Source organism: Podospora pseudocomata, chromosome 6, assembly GCF_035222375.1.
Source record: "Podospora pseudocomata strain CBS 415.72m chromosome 6, whole genome shotgun sequence".
Classification (NCBI taxonomy): domain Eukaryota; kingdom Fungi; phylum Ascomycota; class Sordariomycetes; order Sordariales; family Podosporaceae; genus Podospora; species Podospora pseudocomata.
Genome location: NC_085890.1, coordinates 2,309,020 through 2,321,102, shown reverse-complemented (window position 1 = coordinate 2,321,102; position 12,083 = coordinate 2,309,020). Strand labels below are relative to the sequence as shown.

Sequence of the window (12,083 nt, the reverse complement as noted above, 5' to 3'; positions counted from 1 at the left end):
TGCTTTAAAACGAAGCCAAACGTGTTATGGGTTTACGACAGTGACCAATCGATCGCCGAGTCAACGAATGAGGAAGGTATTCTGCAGAGTCTGATCTACATGCTTCAGGTCTTTTTGTTGAGGCCTTAGGGTTGTGGCTAGGGTTAGGGTTCGGGTCTTTTGTTGAGGACCAAACATCATCAAGGCCGGTAATTAAGAATAGCTCCAACAAACAAAAACATCCACTGCACACACACTCATAGACTCGCGATTATTCCCTTACACATCCATCAGCCATCAACCGTCAACCATCCCAGCCGGCGTGCCACAACAGCCATGACACTCCCGCACACGGAGGGCGAAGACGGCAGCCCAGAGGGACCACTGCCAACACCTCCAACTCCATTGGTGCCTCTGGGCAACAACATTTTCCTGTTTGAACCCAGTGTCCCGTCAGCGGCACACGACAAGATCAGTGGCAGTGGCAGCGCCAGCGGATGCCCGCCGCCATCCCTGATCATTCTCTGCACGTGGCTTGGGGGCGCGACCACGCCACGGGTCGCCAAATACGTCGAGGGCTACCGGAAAGCATTTCCCGATGCGACCCTTGTCTTGGTCCGTACAGTCTTGACCGATATCTCGGCTCGCTCGTTTGCGGCCGTCCGTTCTCGGCTGCGGCCAGCCCGAGACGCCATCATCAAGGCGTTGCAGCCGCCGCCGACGACAACTCGGACTACCGAGTCCAGCACCACCAATCCTGTCATTCCTCAGGCCCTGCTCCACATGTTTTCCCACGGCGGCTGCAATACGGCCATACAACTGGCCCTGTCCATATCCGAGGTGGCCGGCACTCTTCTGTGCGACCACCTGCGCCAGATTGTCTTCGACTGCTGCCCGGGCGACACTTCATTCGCCAAGGCCTTCAATGCGGCGGCTTTGTCACTGCCCGCTACCAGCTCGGCTCCCATCCGAGCGCTCGGCACGGCTGCCGTATTCGCGGCTGTGGCCACCATCACGGCGCTGCAAAAGGCCGGCTTCATGTCCTCAGTCAACGATATGCGGCGTGAGCTGAACAAGCCAACCCTGTTCGGCACCGCCGCCCGTCGGCTCTATCTCTTCTCCCGTGCTGACCGCATGGTGGGACCCGCTGACGTTCAATCCCATGCCCAGCTCGCGCGAGAAGCTGGATGTGAGGTTGGGCTTGTGCTCTTCCGAGAGGCACCCCACTGTGCACTCGTCACCGAGGACGCTACCAAATATTGGCATGCCATCCAAGGCTGCTGGATGGGGGAGTCTCTGCCACAACTAAATGGCGAGTCAAAGCTGTGAAGGGAGACTAGGCTGTCTTGTGTCTCGTATGTCCGGGTCGCCTGCACCCTCAATATCCGGTCTGGCAACCCGCACCACTGCTGTCCCACCCTTCCAACCCCCGTCCTGCCCAGACGCCATGGCCTCCCAAACCCTTCCATTCGTCTTCCATCTTCTCATCGAGACAGCCGCAGCCGCGTCCTTCATCTTCCGGCCGGAACAACAACTGCCCGACTGCTCCGCGGCTGCGAAGCTGATTTTGCGCCAGTACGGCGGGCTTCTCCTCTCAACAAACCTCGTCTGTCTGGTCGCCATCTTCCACCACCAGCCACCCTCTTGCGGCACGGGCGCCACGAGGCTTCTCGCTGCGGCTCTAGGCACTTATCACGCCTGGCCCATCCATCGTGCTCTCGCGCGTCTACAATATAAGGTAGAAGGCGACAGCGAAGGACAAGGCGCCGCGTTGGGAGGGCCGGCTGTGCATCTGGTGTTGCACTCGCTGGGTCTTGCCGCTTTCCTCGCGGTGGCAGTCTTTGGAGACAACAAAGGGGCTTGAAGGACTGACCGGTTGTCGGTGATGCTTGGCCTGCCGGCCCAAGTACTTAGCCTGGGGCGACTCTCCATCTCTTTGCACTGCACTTGGCCCTGCAGATAAGAGTTGCGAATGTAACTTGAGCATAATCAGATAAGAGCTGCGAATGTAACTTGAGCATAATCACAGATAATTGAATGTATCTAAGCCCTTTTGATTATCATCACCGTGCATGGCCGTTCGTTATGGAGGTCCGCCAGCAAATGTCCCTCCTAATACACTCCATTCTGTTCTAAGCAGTAGTCTAGCTAATGCTGGCCTTGTTAAGCTGCATCAACTACACTTCTGTTGGCTACGAGACTACCAAATTAAGCTGAGACTTCTGACCCCTTTTCACCTCCCCTCTTCGTCAGCTTCACCCACGAACCCTGTCCCACCGAACAGGTCAAGGTGTAATTCTCGGTCCAGGGCTGCTGCGAGGTTGCGGGCGCCTCGAGCCGCGAGTACTCCTGCAGGAACCGCACGAGGACAAAGCTCGTTTCCAGCAGCGCAAACTGCTGGCCAGGGCATATGCGGGGACCCCCGTTGAAGGGCAGGTACTGGAAGTGCGGGCGGATCGTCTCCCACCGCTCCGGGCGGAACTGGTCGGCGTCCTCGCCCCAAAGATCCCTCCGCCGGTGTGTCGAGAAGATTTGGTACACGACCTCCTGGCCCGCGGGGACGAAGATGGGCGCCGAGCCGTCGGGACCGCCGCCCACGGGGAGGATCGTGTCCTTGTTCGCTACGCGGATGTTCATGGGGATTGGGGGGTACAGGCGCAGGGCCTCCTTGATGAACCAGTTGAGGTAGGTCATGTCTTTGAGGTCGTCGTAGCGGGGGAGCCGTCCTTCGAGCTGTCTGTCGACCTCGGCTCGGAGCTTGGCTTGGATGGCGGGCTGTCTTGCGAGCTCGAAGAAGGCGGCACTCATAAGACAGGCCGATGTATCGCGCGCAGCAATGACTGAGAGGTTGGTCAGGTCGGACAATTCCAAATAAACACGCAGATGCCCTTTAAGTGCTACTTACGTATGTTCAATACATGGTCACGTATCTTCTTCGGGCTGATACCCTCGCTGGCGAGAGCGGCAAGGAAGGTGTACCGCTTTTCGTCTCCGACGTTGCTGTGTTGTTCAGACCCGGTCTTCTGGGTTGCTTCGATCGCTGCAAGCACGATGGGGTCGACATATTCGTGCACCATCTTGCAGGCCTTTCCGTAGTCGGCATTGTAGTAGAGCGGTGCCAGGCTTCCGAGGCGGATTTTCTGCGCCACTCCGTCCACCCCGAGGTTAAAGGCCCAGGCAAAGCGGCGGCCCAACGCCGTGGCTTGGGGATCAAGTACGCCGGAAGATGTGCCGAGCAGGAATTCGGTTCCCACGTCCAAAGTCTGTGGCCAATGTTAGCAAAGGACGTGCCGAGATGAATTCGAGTGCATTGTCCATCGACAGCTTACAAATCGGAAAGCCCATTCCTGCATATCCACCGCCTGGTCATCCTTGGGCAGGGCCGCCATCCATACGCCGACATGCTTCTCAAAGAGTTGCAAGTCGGCCACCTGAGCCCGCGTGAGGTTTGGACGCAGGGTAGCGCGAGCGTGCTCCCACGTGGGACCGTCGGCGTTGAAGACGCCCACGCCTAACAGCTGGGCCGAGTTGTCGCGCCGCCGCTGGCCGATGTCAAAGTCAGGGAACTGCGTCACCAGCACCGCCTGGATGTTGCGCGGCTCGTTGGTGAAGAGCAGGCGCTGGCCCATGAGGTTGATCTCGAACGTGTTGCCGTACCTCCCGAACATGTTCTTCCGCCAGTATTCCAGGTACCGGCGCTGCGCGGCAGCCTTCCCTAGGCGGACGAAATGGTCGAGACCAAGCAGGGGATCCCACGCCCGCGCTCGCGTCACAGGCGCGCAGCCGTGCTTGCGGGCGAAGCGCCGCTTGCGCTGGAAGAGACTACTTCGTACATAGAGCGAGCGGGTGAAGAGAGCAGCTATAGAAAGAATGGCAACGTAGTAGTAGGTTGGGTATGGCATCTCGATGTCGTTTCGGTTCATCTAAAGTCTTGTTGGGTAAGTGCAGAGGATTCTGATGACAGTCGAGAGACCAAGACAGCAAATGTGTCGATGCCAGGGGCTCGGGCATGCGGCATGGTCTGGGCCTTCCAACAGGTTTGAAGTCCAAGTAAGGGACGACAACATCCGCAGCGATGCCGGAAGCCGCCCGGCGGCCAAATTGCCGTGGACAGGCAGAATTTCGGCCCCGGCTTCCGTCCATAGGTCGGCAGGAAGATGTCAGCGCTAAGCGGTCGGACTTCCGAACATGTGTCAACATCGGACTTCCGATCCAAAGTGGGTCGCTGATACGGCCGAGTCGGGACTGCGATGACGCCCGCTCGACTGGTGACTTATCGTGCGTGGATGCAGTGGCCCACCGGTATGACTTTTCGACTGAAGCAAATGTAAGGCAGGGCAATTTTACCCGCCGGGAGTCTAGTTCCGCGTTGCCCTTGCCTGGGATCCTGCTGCCGACGAGCGTGCTTTCCTGTGAATAAACCCAGTGAGGCGTACAAGAGACCATCGCCTGCTCTGGCTCGCTCCGATCCTTTCTGGAACCCTCTGCCTAACCTCACGCGGCGTGGCAGTCTTCCCAAATGGCCAGCGTCGACACCAACGTGAATGAGCCCGACAGGGCCGACACTCGGCGTGGGCCGGGGCTCCATTTCTGGCTTGCCTTCTGGGCCATAGCCCTGACCAATCTCGCCGCAGCCTTGGACGCCACATCCCTCTCTGTCGCCCTGCCGGTGCGTTCCGACCTCTCCCCCACAAGTAGAAACGATGTGAACACCGGGCTGACACAACATGGACAGGCAATATCCGCGGCCATCGGCGGCGATGGCAACACACAGACCGAGGCCTTCTGGGCCGGGACATCCTACCTACTCGCCTGCACCGTCGTGTTGCTCCTCTGGGTATCCCTGAGCGACGTCTTTGGCCGCCGTCCCGTTCTGATGCTGGCGTTGGTCATCTTTGCGGCCGGCTCCGTGGTTTGTGCCGTCTCCCAAAACTTTACTGTCATGATCGCCGGCCGGACCGTTCAGGGGCTCGGCGGCGGCGGAGTGCTTGGTCTCACCACCGTGTTGGTGACCGATCTGGCGCCTCTTAGGGAGCGCGCTCGTGTTTATGCCTTGATCAGCTCCATCTGGGCCGTGGGCAGCACTACCGGACCCATTATTGGTGGTGCTTGTGCTGAAGCAGGCCAGTGGCGATGGATATTCTGGTGAGCTGCGCTCGTACATGGCCCTGTGTACTTAACTACATGCTCACCTTTGTACTCGGCAGGCTCAACCTTCCCGTCGTCGGACTCGGCTTGATTGGCATTGGCTTCTTTTTGAAGCTTACCCGGCCGAGCGGTGACACCACGGCCAGGCTGCGGAACCTGGACTACTTCGGCTCGACCCTCTTCATCGCCTCCGTCACGGCTTTCCTTGTATCGGTGACTCTGGGGGGTTCGCAGTTTCCCTGGAGCAGCTGGCACACGCTCGTCCCCCTGTGTCTTGGTGCTGCGGGCATGGCGGGTGTTGCTGTGTTTGAGTGCTACGGCACGTCCACGCCCTTCATCCCCGTCTACATATTCCGGAACTACTCAACAACAGCAGTATACGCCGGCAGCTTCGTTCACGGGCTCATCCTCTACTCTCTCGTGTACTACATGCCCGAGTATTTCCAAGCCGTCCTGGGCTACAGCCCGCTCATTGCAGGCGTCGCCGCCCTCGCTCAGACCGCGACGGTAGTTCCATGCGCCATCTTCGTCGGCGTGGTCGTGTCCAAGACCGGCCGCTACCGCTGGGCTGTCTGGACCGGTTGGGTGCTGGCAACCTTGGGCTGTGGGCTCCTGATACTCTTGGGCGCCGACACCAGCATTCCGGCGTGGATCTTCCTCACTGCCGTGTCCGGGCTGGGCATGGGGATCCTATTCCCGTCCATCACGCTCGCGCTGCAAGCCTCGGTCCCGCCCGCAGACGTGGCCACGGCCGCAACGCTGGTTCTCTTCTTCCGCTCGTTCGGACAAGCGGTCGGCGTGGCCATCGGTGGATCGATTCTAGAAAATCACATGCAGGCGGAACTCCAGCAACCAGAAATTGCCTCGCTGCTGCCACCAGCCATTGCAAATATTGGAGCCGTACCGCTGGCATCCATGATGAAGAACATGCCCTCGGGGTCCCCGGTGGTAATGGCGTTGAGAGGCGCCCTTGTCCGTACTTTCCAAGTTATCTGGGCGACCATGTGCGGTCTGGCAGGCGTGACCATGTTGTCACAGTTTACAATCAAGGAATACAGTATGGATCAGGAACACATCACTGACCACCGTTTCCAGCAAGAAAAGCAAAAGTCTGGCCAAGAGATTTTGAGACTGGGTTCAAACCGAAAGGACGGAGAATGATGTTGCACCCTGATGCACCCCGATGTACCCTGAATGTTTTTCGAAGATTTCTGGCCTGCCTTCAACCCGATTATCATGAACCCCCATCTCATCCGTTCCGAGTCCGAAATCCGTCAACTCCCGTCCCATCCTAGACATCCTATTCCATCACCGGCAGACACCAAACGATTCAAATAGTACAACATGAGAAGCAAACTCGCTATTTTCGTCACCCATTACCCCCCTTATCGGTTTGTCTTTCACTCGCCAGCATCCTTGACGCCTTTTGCGACAGAGGCAGCGCCACCTTCGACACCAGTTCCAATGTTGGTAACGCCATCCCCAAGGGGCTTTCCAAGACCTCCAGTGGCACCCGTCACTGTCTCCCTGATGCCGCGAGATGCAGCACCGACGACGCCGCCAACCGTGTTTGTCAAGCCGCCGACTGTGTTACCGATAGTTGAGGTGACAACCTTGCCGGCGCCAGTGATACCAGAGTTCTTGTTCTTGTCCATGGTGGTTGTGTTTGTTTTTGAGGTTGGATGTGGTGAATTAATCTGGTGATTCGCGTTTGAAAACGCCATGACTGAGACAGCTGCTATTTGGTCGAGAGTCTCCCAGCTGTGTGCAGCGTACTCTGATCTATATTGCTTGTCTTGCGTGATCTCAGCAATGCCATTATCCTTTGAGATATCTTCACATACGTATAGGTAGCAAGTCCATGTATGGACAAGGCTCGTCTTTCTGCCTCCGATCTTCCTCACATCGTCTCAATAGTGCTCCCAGTAATTGAATATCAAAGCCAGCTCCTCACTGTCCATGTCCGATCAAAACAACGCCGTTCTCGTGCTTGATTTATAATCTCCTTCAGGCTCAGGTAGTTATAACGCAAGCAACATTAAAATGATGGATATGCGTCTCTTTCGGGTACGCAGAAGAAAGGCTTTGGCCTTAATGGCAGATAGCATCCGCCAGGCCCAAACACATATAGCTCGAGACAGGGAATGAAGTCATGGTATAGCCACATAGAAATAATCCATGGTGGAAGATGGGTTCAATAACTCTGAACCAGGGATCAGGTTTAGAAATGTAATCGGCCAAAGACAGGTGCATTCCTGCAACGTTAAGACACAGACGAATACTAGCCTACTTCAGACCCAGAAGAATAGCAGCTTACCTAATGGCAGATAAGACATAAGGGAATAACATCAGTTACGGAAGTTCCATCAAGAATTAATCTAGCATTAAAGATAGCGTCTATGAATGCATTCCTATCGTACATATATAGGTATCTAGACAATACATGCGTTGAAACAACTATTTATACAAGACGCGGTACATTCACCGCATATGTCACGACGATGAATAAGATCCAGTAGGCCGAAGGCCCAGAGTTGATGATACCCAAATTAGTGGAATTGTGAGATGAAGGAGTAAAAGGAAAGTAAACAAATATCCACCCACTGATCCTGGCCTTATACTCAGACCTGCCTTTGATAGGTGAAAGCCATACCCCCTAAAGCCCCAAACAGTGCGCACGCCCAGTGCCGCACAGTCATTCACACAGTACAACAACCCAATGCAACCAATCAGAGCCAACCAACCAACTAATCCACACAGCCAGTCCGTCAGCCCGTTACAGTATACTCTACTGTTACGCCCCAAGCGTAATGCTCCCGTACAGGAACCACTGGGTGGTACCCGAGGTGCTGGGACACCTCAGCCAATCATTGGGCCAGGGATGGAAAGACCCACAAGCCCCCGTGCAACCAATTAGGAGTTGCTCAGTCTGTTCAGTCTGCTCAGTGCGCCAAGACCACTGAGCACACTGAGCACACTGAGCAAGGTACAAAGATACTTCAGAAACATATGTAGATAGCTTCACATAAATAGGGGGGAGCGCCGGGCGCTCCCTGTGTCGAGGAATCTGATTCCTCATGCAAGCAATCAAGTTCATTTGTCTACAATCTACTCTCAGTAGCTCTTTGTTAGCACAACCTGTTGGTTGTTGACAGTGAACCCGTGTCTGAGACGCTTGTCACAACCTTCGATCATCCTGTCATATTCACCTCTGGCGTACTGCCTTGCAGTCTGTATCCATTCCTGGTGCAGGTTGTAACACCACCTCCTCCCCTTTCGCCTCACCTAGCACATCTCGAAAACTAGATACACTCACATCGTTAGCCAACCCCATCACTCACAGTCCCTTTCTGGGAAAGAAACAAGAAAAAAGAAAAAAAAGACAAAAGAACTCGCTCCACATCCTTCACAACCCACCACCTCCCCCTCCCCCACTCAACCCCAAGCCCCACCGCCTCCCTTGGACTTCCACAACCTCTCCCCGACGGTAAATTTTCTCGCACGCGAATCACCCCTGCTCGACCAGTACCGAGAGAATATCCCGTTGCAAGGTCAGCGATAAACCCTAAGCGAATGGATGGTCGCATCCTAGGTCTGTCGCCTCTCTGCCTCTGGTACTGACGGAGGATTCCCTCACCTTATTTGTCTTCTATCAATGGCCGAGATCAAGTCCCGCTCACCTAATCCTCTTGATCAGAATTTGCCAGATCTTGACCTGTTGCACGCGCGAAAGATATGGTCCCGCCTTACGCTCCAGGACTCCAGGAGTCCAATAAGAAATTCATTTTCACGAATCTTGACACACGATGGGCGACGACAGTTTGTGAATGGTTGAAGAAACTTGGCAAACCAGATATCTTAGCATTGACGACGATAGCGGCTCGACTGTCTGGAGACGCTAGTTCATTGGCTATTTTCCTTTGTCATCCCATCAGTCAATGGAGTTTCTGCGCTTCGAACCAAGCATCACAATCTGTCTTTCCACGCTGTGGCGTTGCCATGGATGCCGCGATCGAATTGGGCAAGGCCGTAATGGCTTCCGCGCCTTGTTCTATTCATTGATGGCTCACCGCCTTGATGGGTGTGAATACGACACCGGAACCAGATTCCAGCTTGTACCACAGCCTGGTCAAAAATCCGTGGGATTCTGTTGAACTTGGAGCCACTTCCGATGTCTCTTTTCAACCTAACTCTGAAAACGAGGGAGCACTGGGGATTCGTCCATTTGCCAAATCTCACTTCTCAATTCTTGCAGCTTCTACCCTTCTCTCCGCAGTAAAGCGCACGCCAGCAACTCCCCCCCACGCAGCACCCGCAACAATCCTCAAGCATCCCAAAGTGGCTCCTTAGCCATTACTCGTTCCCCCCACATAGCCCATCATGTGTCACGGACATCCACATATCCACGGTTGTGGCCACCAATCCATGACTTGGCACTGCTGCCCGTCAGCTTTGATCGACCTTGAGACGGGATGCGAGACAGCGTGTTCCAATGTCACCTTCGTTGCTCCGCGGCCATCAAATGCTGTTTGTGTGCTTATCAACTGCGACTACCGCAGCGGCGGCACCGGCTGGACCTGTTGCAACTGCAGAGGGCGTAACACGAGTGGGTGGTGCAAGAACATGTCGCCCAACCCCAAATGGGAAAAGAGTACCATCACCAACGAGTGGGAGTGGATCGAGGCCTGTGACCATGGATTCTGTCGGAATTGTGCCAAAAATCGTACGTCCTGATCCCTCTTGATAACCCCTTGATCCCCCCAGCGTTGTTCCGTGGCCAAGGCCTAGGTGGTTTCTGACACGTATCTAGCCTCAACCAGCTACGGCGAGCCTAGCCGTTAGGAGGAGAAGAAAGGATTCTGAAAAGCAACGCCACATTGGGGACTAGCGTTCGAGGTGGGAGGGTGTAATCTGGCTTGAGAGAAATTGTGCCATTTTCAGCGCCATTTTCAGCGCCATTTTCAACGCCACTTCCTTGGTACCTTGGTCGCCGAATGTGGTCTAAATCAAATTAGTCTGGATGAAATTATTGACACTGCAGCCACAGGGTTGATCTGCCATGCAGCTTATTTTTGTGCAGTTATGGTAGCGTCCAATCGCCCGCACGCAGTCGAGCCTTCTCCCCGTTTCTTACACCTTTAATTGGGGCAATCCCCGCCGATACTTGCCGAAGTTTTTTTTCCTTCTCAGGCATGTGGGGTGTGACAACTTTCCGGATGTGGCGAAGTTGCTTTGCGATCAAGTTTTGCGGTTGATGTTGTTTGGATACTACTGAATTTGGTGGGAGCATTGGCCAGCTTTAGAGTAACTTTTTGATTTCGTCCCTAACAATATCCTAATATCAGCCTCACTGGCGATTCCGCGCTGGATTCTCGGAGACCCACTGTTCAGTTTGAGAAACAAACGACCAGCAAGCATCGCCACACGAGGGCAGCCGAGATCACTACTGAGATCCTCAAGGAGTTTGGGCCGAATCATGTCACGGATGAAATGCTCACTGAGGCAGCTCAACTGTTCAGTGAAAATTATGGCATCTGGGACACACCTGACGGCTGCCAGGGAGGCAAGCGAGGTATTTGCCGCTCCATTGCCCTCTCCCGGTCAGAAACGCTGCAAGTAGCTAACACTAGCTTTAGGTACCCGTGTTAAGATGAGCCCGTTTCGGCTCCGGAGGGATTACCTACCCGTCGGTGTCTTGTCCTCCTATGTTAGCATCCATGTTAACAACACCCTCGCTGGTAATGCATTTGCCTGCCGGTGGGCCCACGAGGGTCGACAAGTGTGCTGGGTGACCCAACTCGTCGTCCATCGCGATTTCAGGGAGCGCCGCCTCGCAACCCGCCTTCTGGAGAAGCTTCGTAAGAAAGATGATGAAATCTTTGGAATAATGAGCTCCTATCCGGCCGCTCTTATCGCCATCTCCAAGGCATGCGCCGGTGGGTACCCGGTCTGGCTCACTTTATATTTCCTATTCTGATTTATTAATAGACTTTTCTTTTCCGCATGTCCCACTCGGTTTTATGCAAACCTCTGCGAGTAAGGTGATAGCCGGCTCTCCAATTGCCTACGTTAAAGACGCTGAACTCTGCGGCTCACTTTTCCACCTCGACGGAACAGATCCAGGCGCTGATCTTGTCTCAGGTGTCAATATGAACTTCTTCGTCAACCATGAGGAGCCACTCAATGCCCTCGGATGGCTTCAGGAGGAAGGGTTGTGGCCCCTCGGTGGTTTACCTGACGGGATCGAGTTTCTCCTTGTCTTCGAAGCGCCGCGCCGTCTATCGCGTTCTCTTTCTAGGCGTCGAGCCTAGGTAAGAGAAACCTCGTAATAAAGATTTTTCACCCAAGGCATTATCATAACTATGAAAGAAGTAGAGGATTTTAGATCCCGCAATTCCACCCAGTCAAATTATCTACCTCCTTGACGATAAAATCAAGTAAATAGGTCCCAACCCCTGGTATCAAGAATTGCCTTCCATTTTTCCTAAAGACGCTCTGAGCACGTTCCAGATATTATCTACCTTCATTGCGTTTTCCAAGCTTGTATTGCCCCAAGTATATATACATGTAGATTACGCCGCATGTAGAACCTCCTCCTCTAGAGAATTATAGAAGGTATTTTGGTGTAAAGTATTCGCGTAGAGCTTCTTAGCATTCTCAAGACTGGAAACGCGCGCGGTAACTATAATCGCCCTGACGTGGCTCAGTAGATCGACGATATCTGGTGCGATCAGGCTTCTATATGTGTATAGGAGTTGATCGACATTATGACGGGCTTCTTTGTTATACCCTAAACTCATCCCTATCTCGACTAAGGAGAGTAGTATCCGTCGGTATCCTTTCGAAGGCTCATAACGTTAAAAAGCTTATATCTTTTCTATAAGTTGTTACCTAGCTAGGGAAAAAAAAAAGAGCTAGACCTCGGCTCTAAATTCTCCCTATAATATTAAGTGTAC

General features: G+C 54.3%; 6 protein-coding genes across 6 annotated transcripts; 4 read left to right on the top strand and 2 right to left on the bottom strand.

The window, feature by feature from the left end:
• Positions 1-315: 315 nt before the first annotated feature.
• Positions 316-1,308, top strand: QC762_0096300 (uncharacterized protein; the record flags this gene model as incomplete). The annotated part of the gene is made up of 1 exon (XM_062884116.1): positions 316-1,308. The coding sequence occupies one exon, from the start codon at positions 316-318 to the stop codon at positions 1,306-1,308; it is 993 nt and encodes a 330-aa protein (XP_062740762.1).
• Positions 1,309-1,426: 118 nt separating this feature from the next.
• QC762_0096290 (uncharacterized protein) lies at positions 1,427-1,843 on the top strand (the record flags this gene model as incomplete). Its single annotated transcript, XM_062884115.1, is given in 2 exon segments — positions 1,427-1,632; positions 1,645-1,843. 2 exon segments carry the CDS (start codon positions 1,427-1,429, stop codon positions 1,841-1,843), a joined length of 405 nt encoding a protein of 134 aa, XP_062740761.1.
• Positions 1,844-1,994: 151 nt separating this feature from the next.
• Positions 1,995-4,585, bottom strand: QC762_607310 (uncharacterized protein). Its single transcript, XM_062892420.1, has 3 exons — positions 3,309-4,585; positions 2,885-3,242; positions 1,995-2,819 (listed from the first exon to the last, which is right to left on the bottom strand). Exons 1-3 carry the CDS (start codon positions 3,900-3,902, stop codon positions 2,188-2,190), a joined length of 1,584 nt encoding a protein of 527 aa, XP_062740760.1. The 5' UTR covers positions 3,903-4,585; the 3' UTR covers positions 1,995-2,187.
• Positions 3,645-6,330, top strand: QC762_607300 (uncharacterized protein). The gene is made up of 2 exons (XM_062892419.1): positions 3,645-5,124; positions 5,187-6,330. Exons 1-2 carry the CDS (start codon positions 4,499-4,501, stop codon positions 6,286-6,288), a joined length of 1,728 nt encoding a protein of 575 aa, XP_062740759.1. The 5' UTR covers positions 3,645-4,498; the 3' UTR covers positions 6,289-6,330.
• A 197-nt stretch (positions 6,331-6,527) lies between these two features.
• Positions 6,528-6,782, bottom strand: QC762_0096260 (uncharacterized protein; the record flags this gene model as incomplete). The annotated part of the gene is made up of 1 exon (XM_062884114.1): positions 6,528-6,782. The coding sequence occupies one exon, from the start codon at positions 6,780-6,782 to the stop codon at positions 6,528-6,530; it is 255 nt and encodes an 84-aa protein (XP_062740758.1).
• A 2,725-nt stretch (positions 6,783-9,507) lies between these two features.
• On the top strand, positions 9,508-9,969 carry QC762_0096250 (uncharacterized protein; the record flags this gene model as incomplete). Its single annotated transcript, XM_062884113.1, has 2 exons — positions 9,508-9,850; positions 9,938-9,969. 2 exons carry the CDS (start codon positions 9,508-9,510, stop codon positions 9,967-9,969), a joined length of 375 nt encoding a protein of 124 aa, XP_062740757.1.
• Between the last annotated feature and the right edge of the window lie 2,114 nt (positions 9,970-12,083).

Excerpts from the sequence above, each read along its gene's own strand:
- QC762_607300 (XM_062892419.1), top strand. The coding sequence starts at position 4,499 with ATGGCCAGCGTCGACACCAACGTGAATGAGCCCGACAGGGCCGACACT. Across the intron at positions 5,125-5,186 it reads CAGTGGCGATGGATATTCTG|GCTCAACCTTCCCGTCGTCG; the intron begins GTGAGCTGCGCT and ends TGTACTCGGCAG.
- QC762_607310 (XM_062892420.1), bottom strand. The coding sequence starts at position 3,902 with ATGAACCGAAACGACATCGAGATGCCATACCCAACCTACTACTACGTT. Across the intron at positions 3,243-3,308 it reads AGGAATGGGCTTTCCGATTT|ACTTTGGACGTGGGAACCGA; the intron begins GTAAGCTGTCGA and ends CATTGGCCACAG. Across the intron at positions 2,820-2,884 it reads TGACCATGTATTGAACATAC|TCATTGCTGCGCGCGATACA; the intron begins GTAAGTAGCACT and ends CCAACCTCTCAG.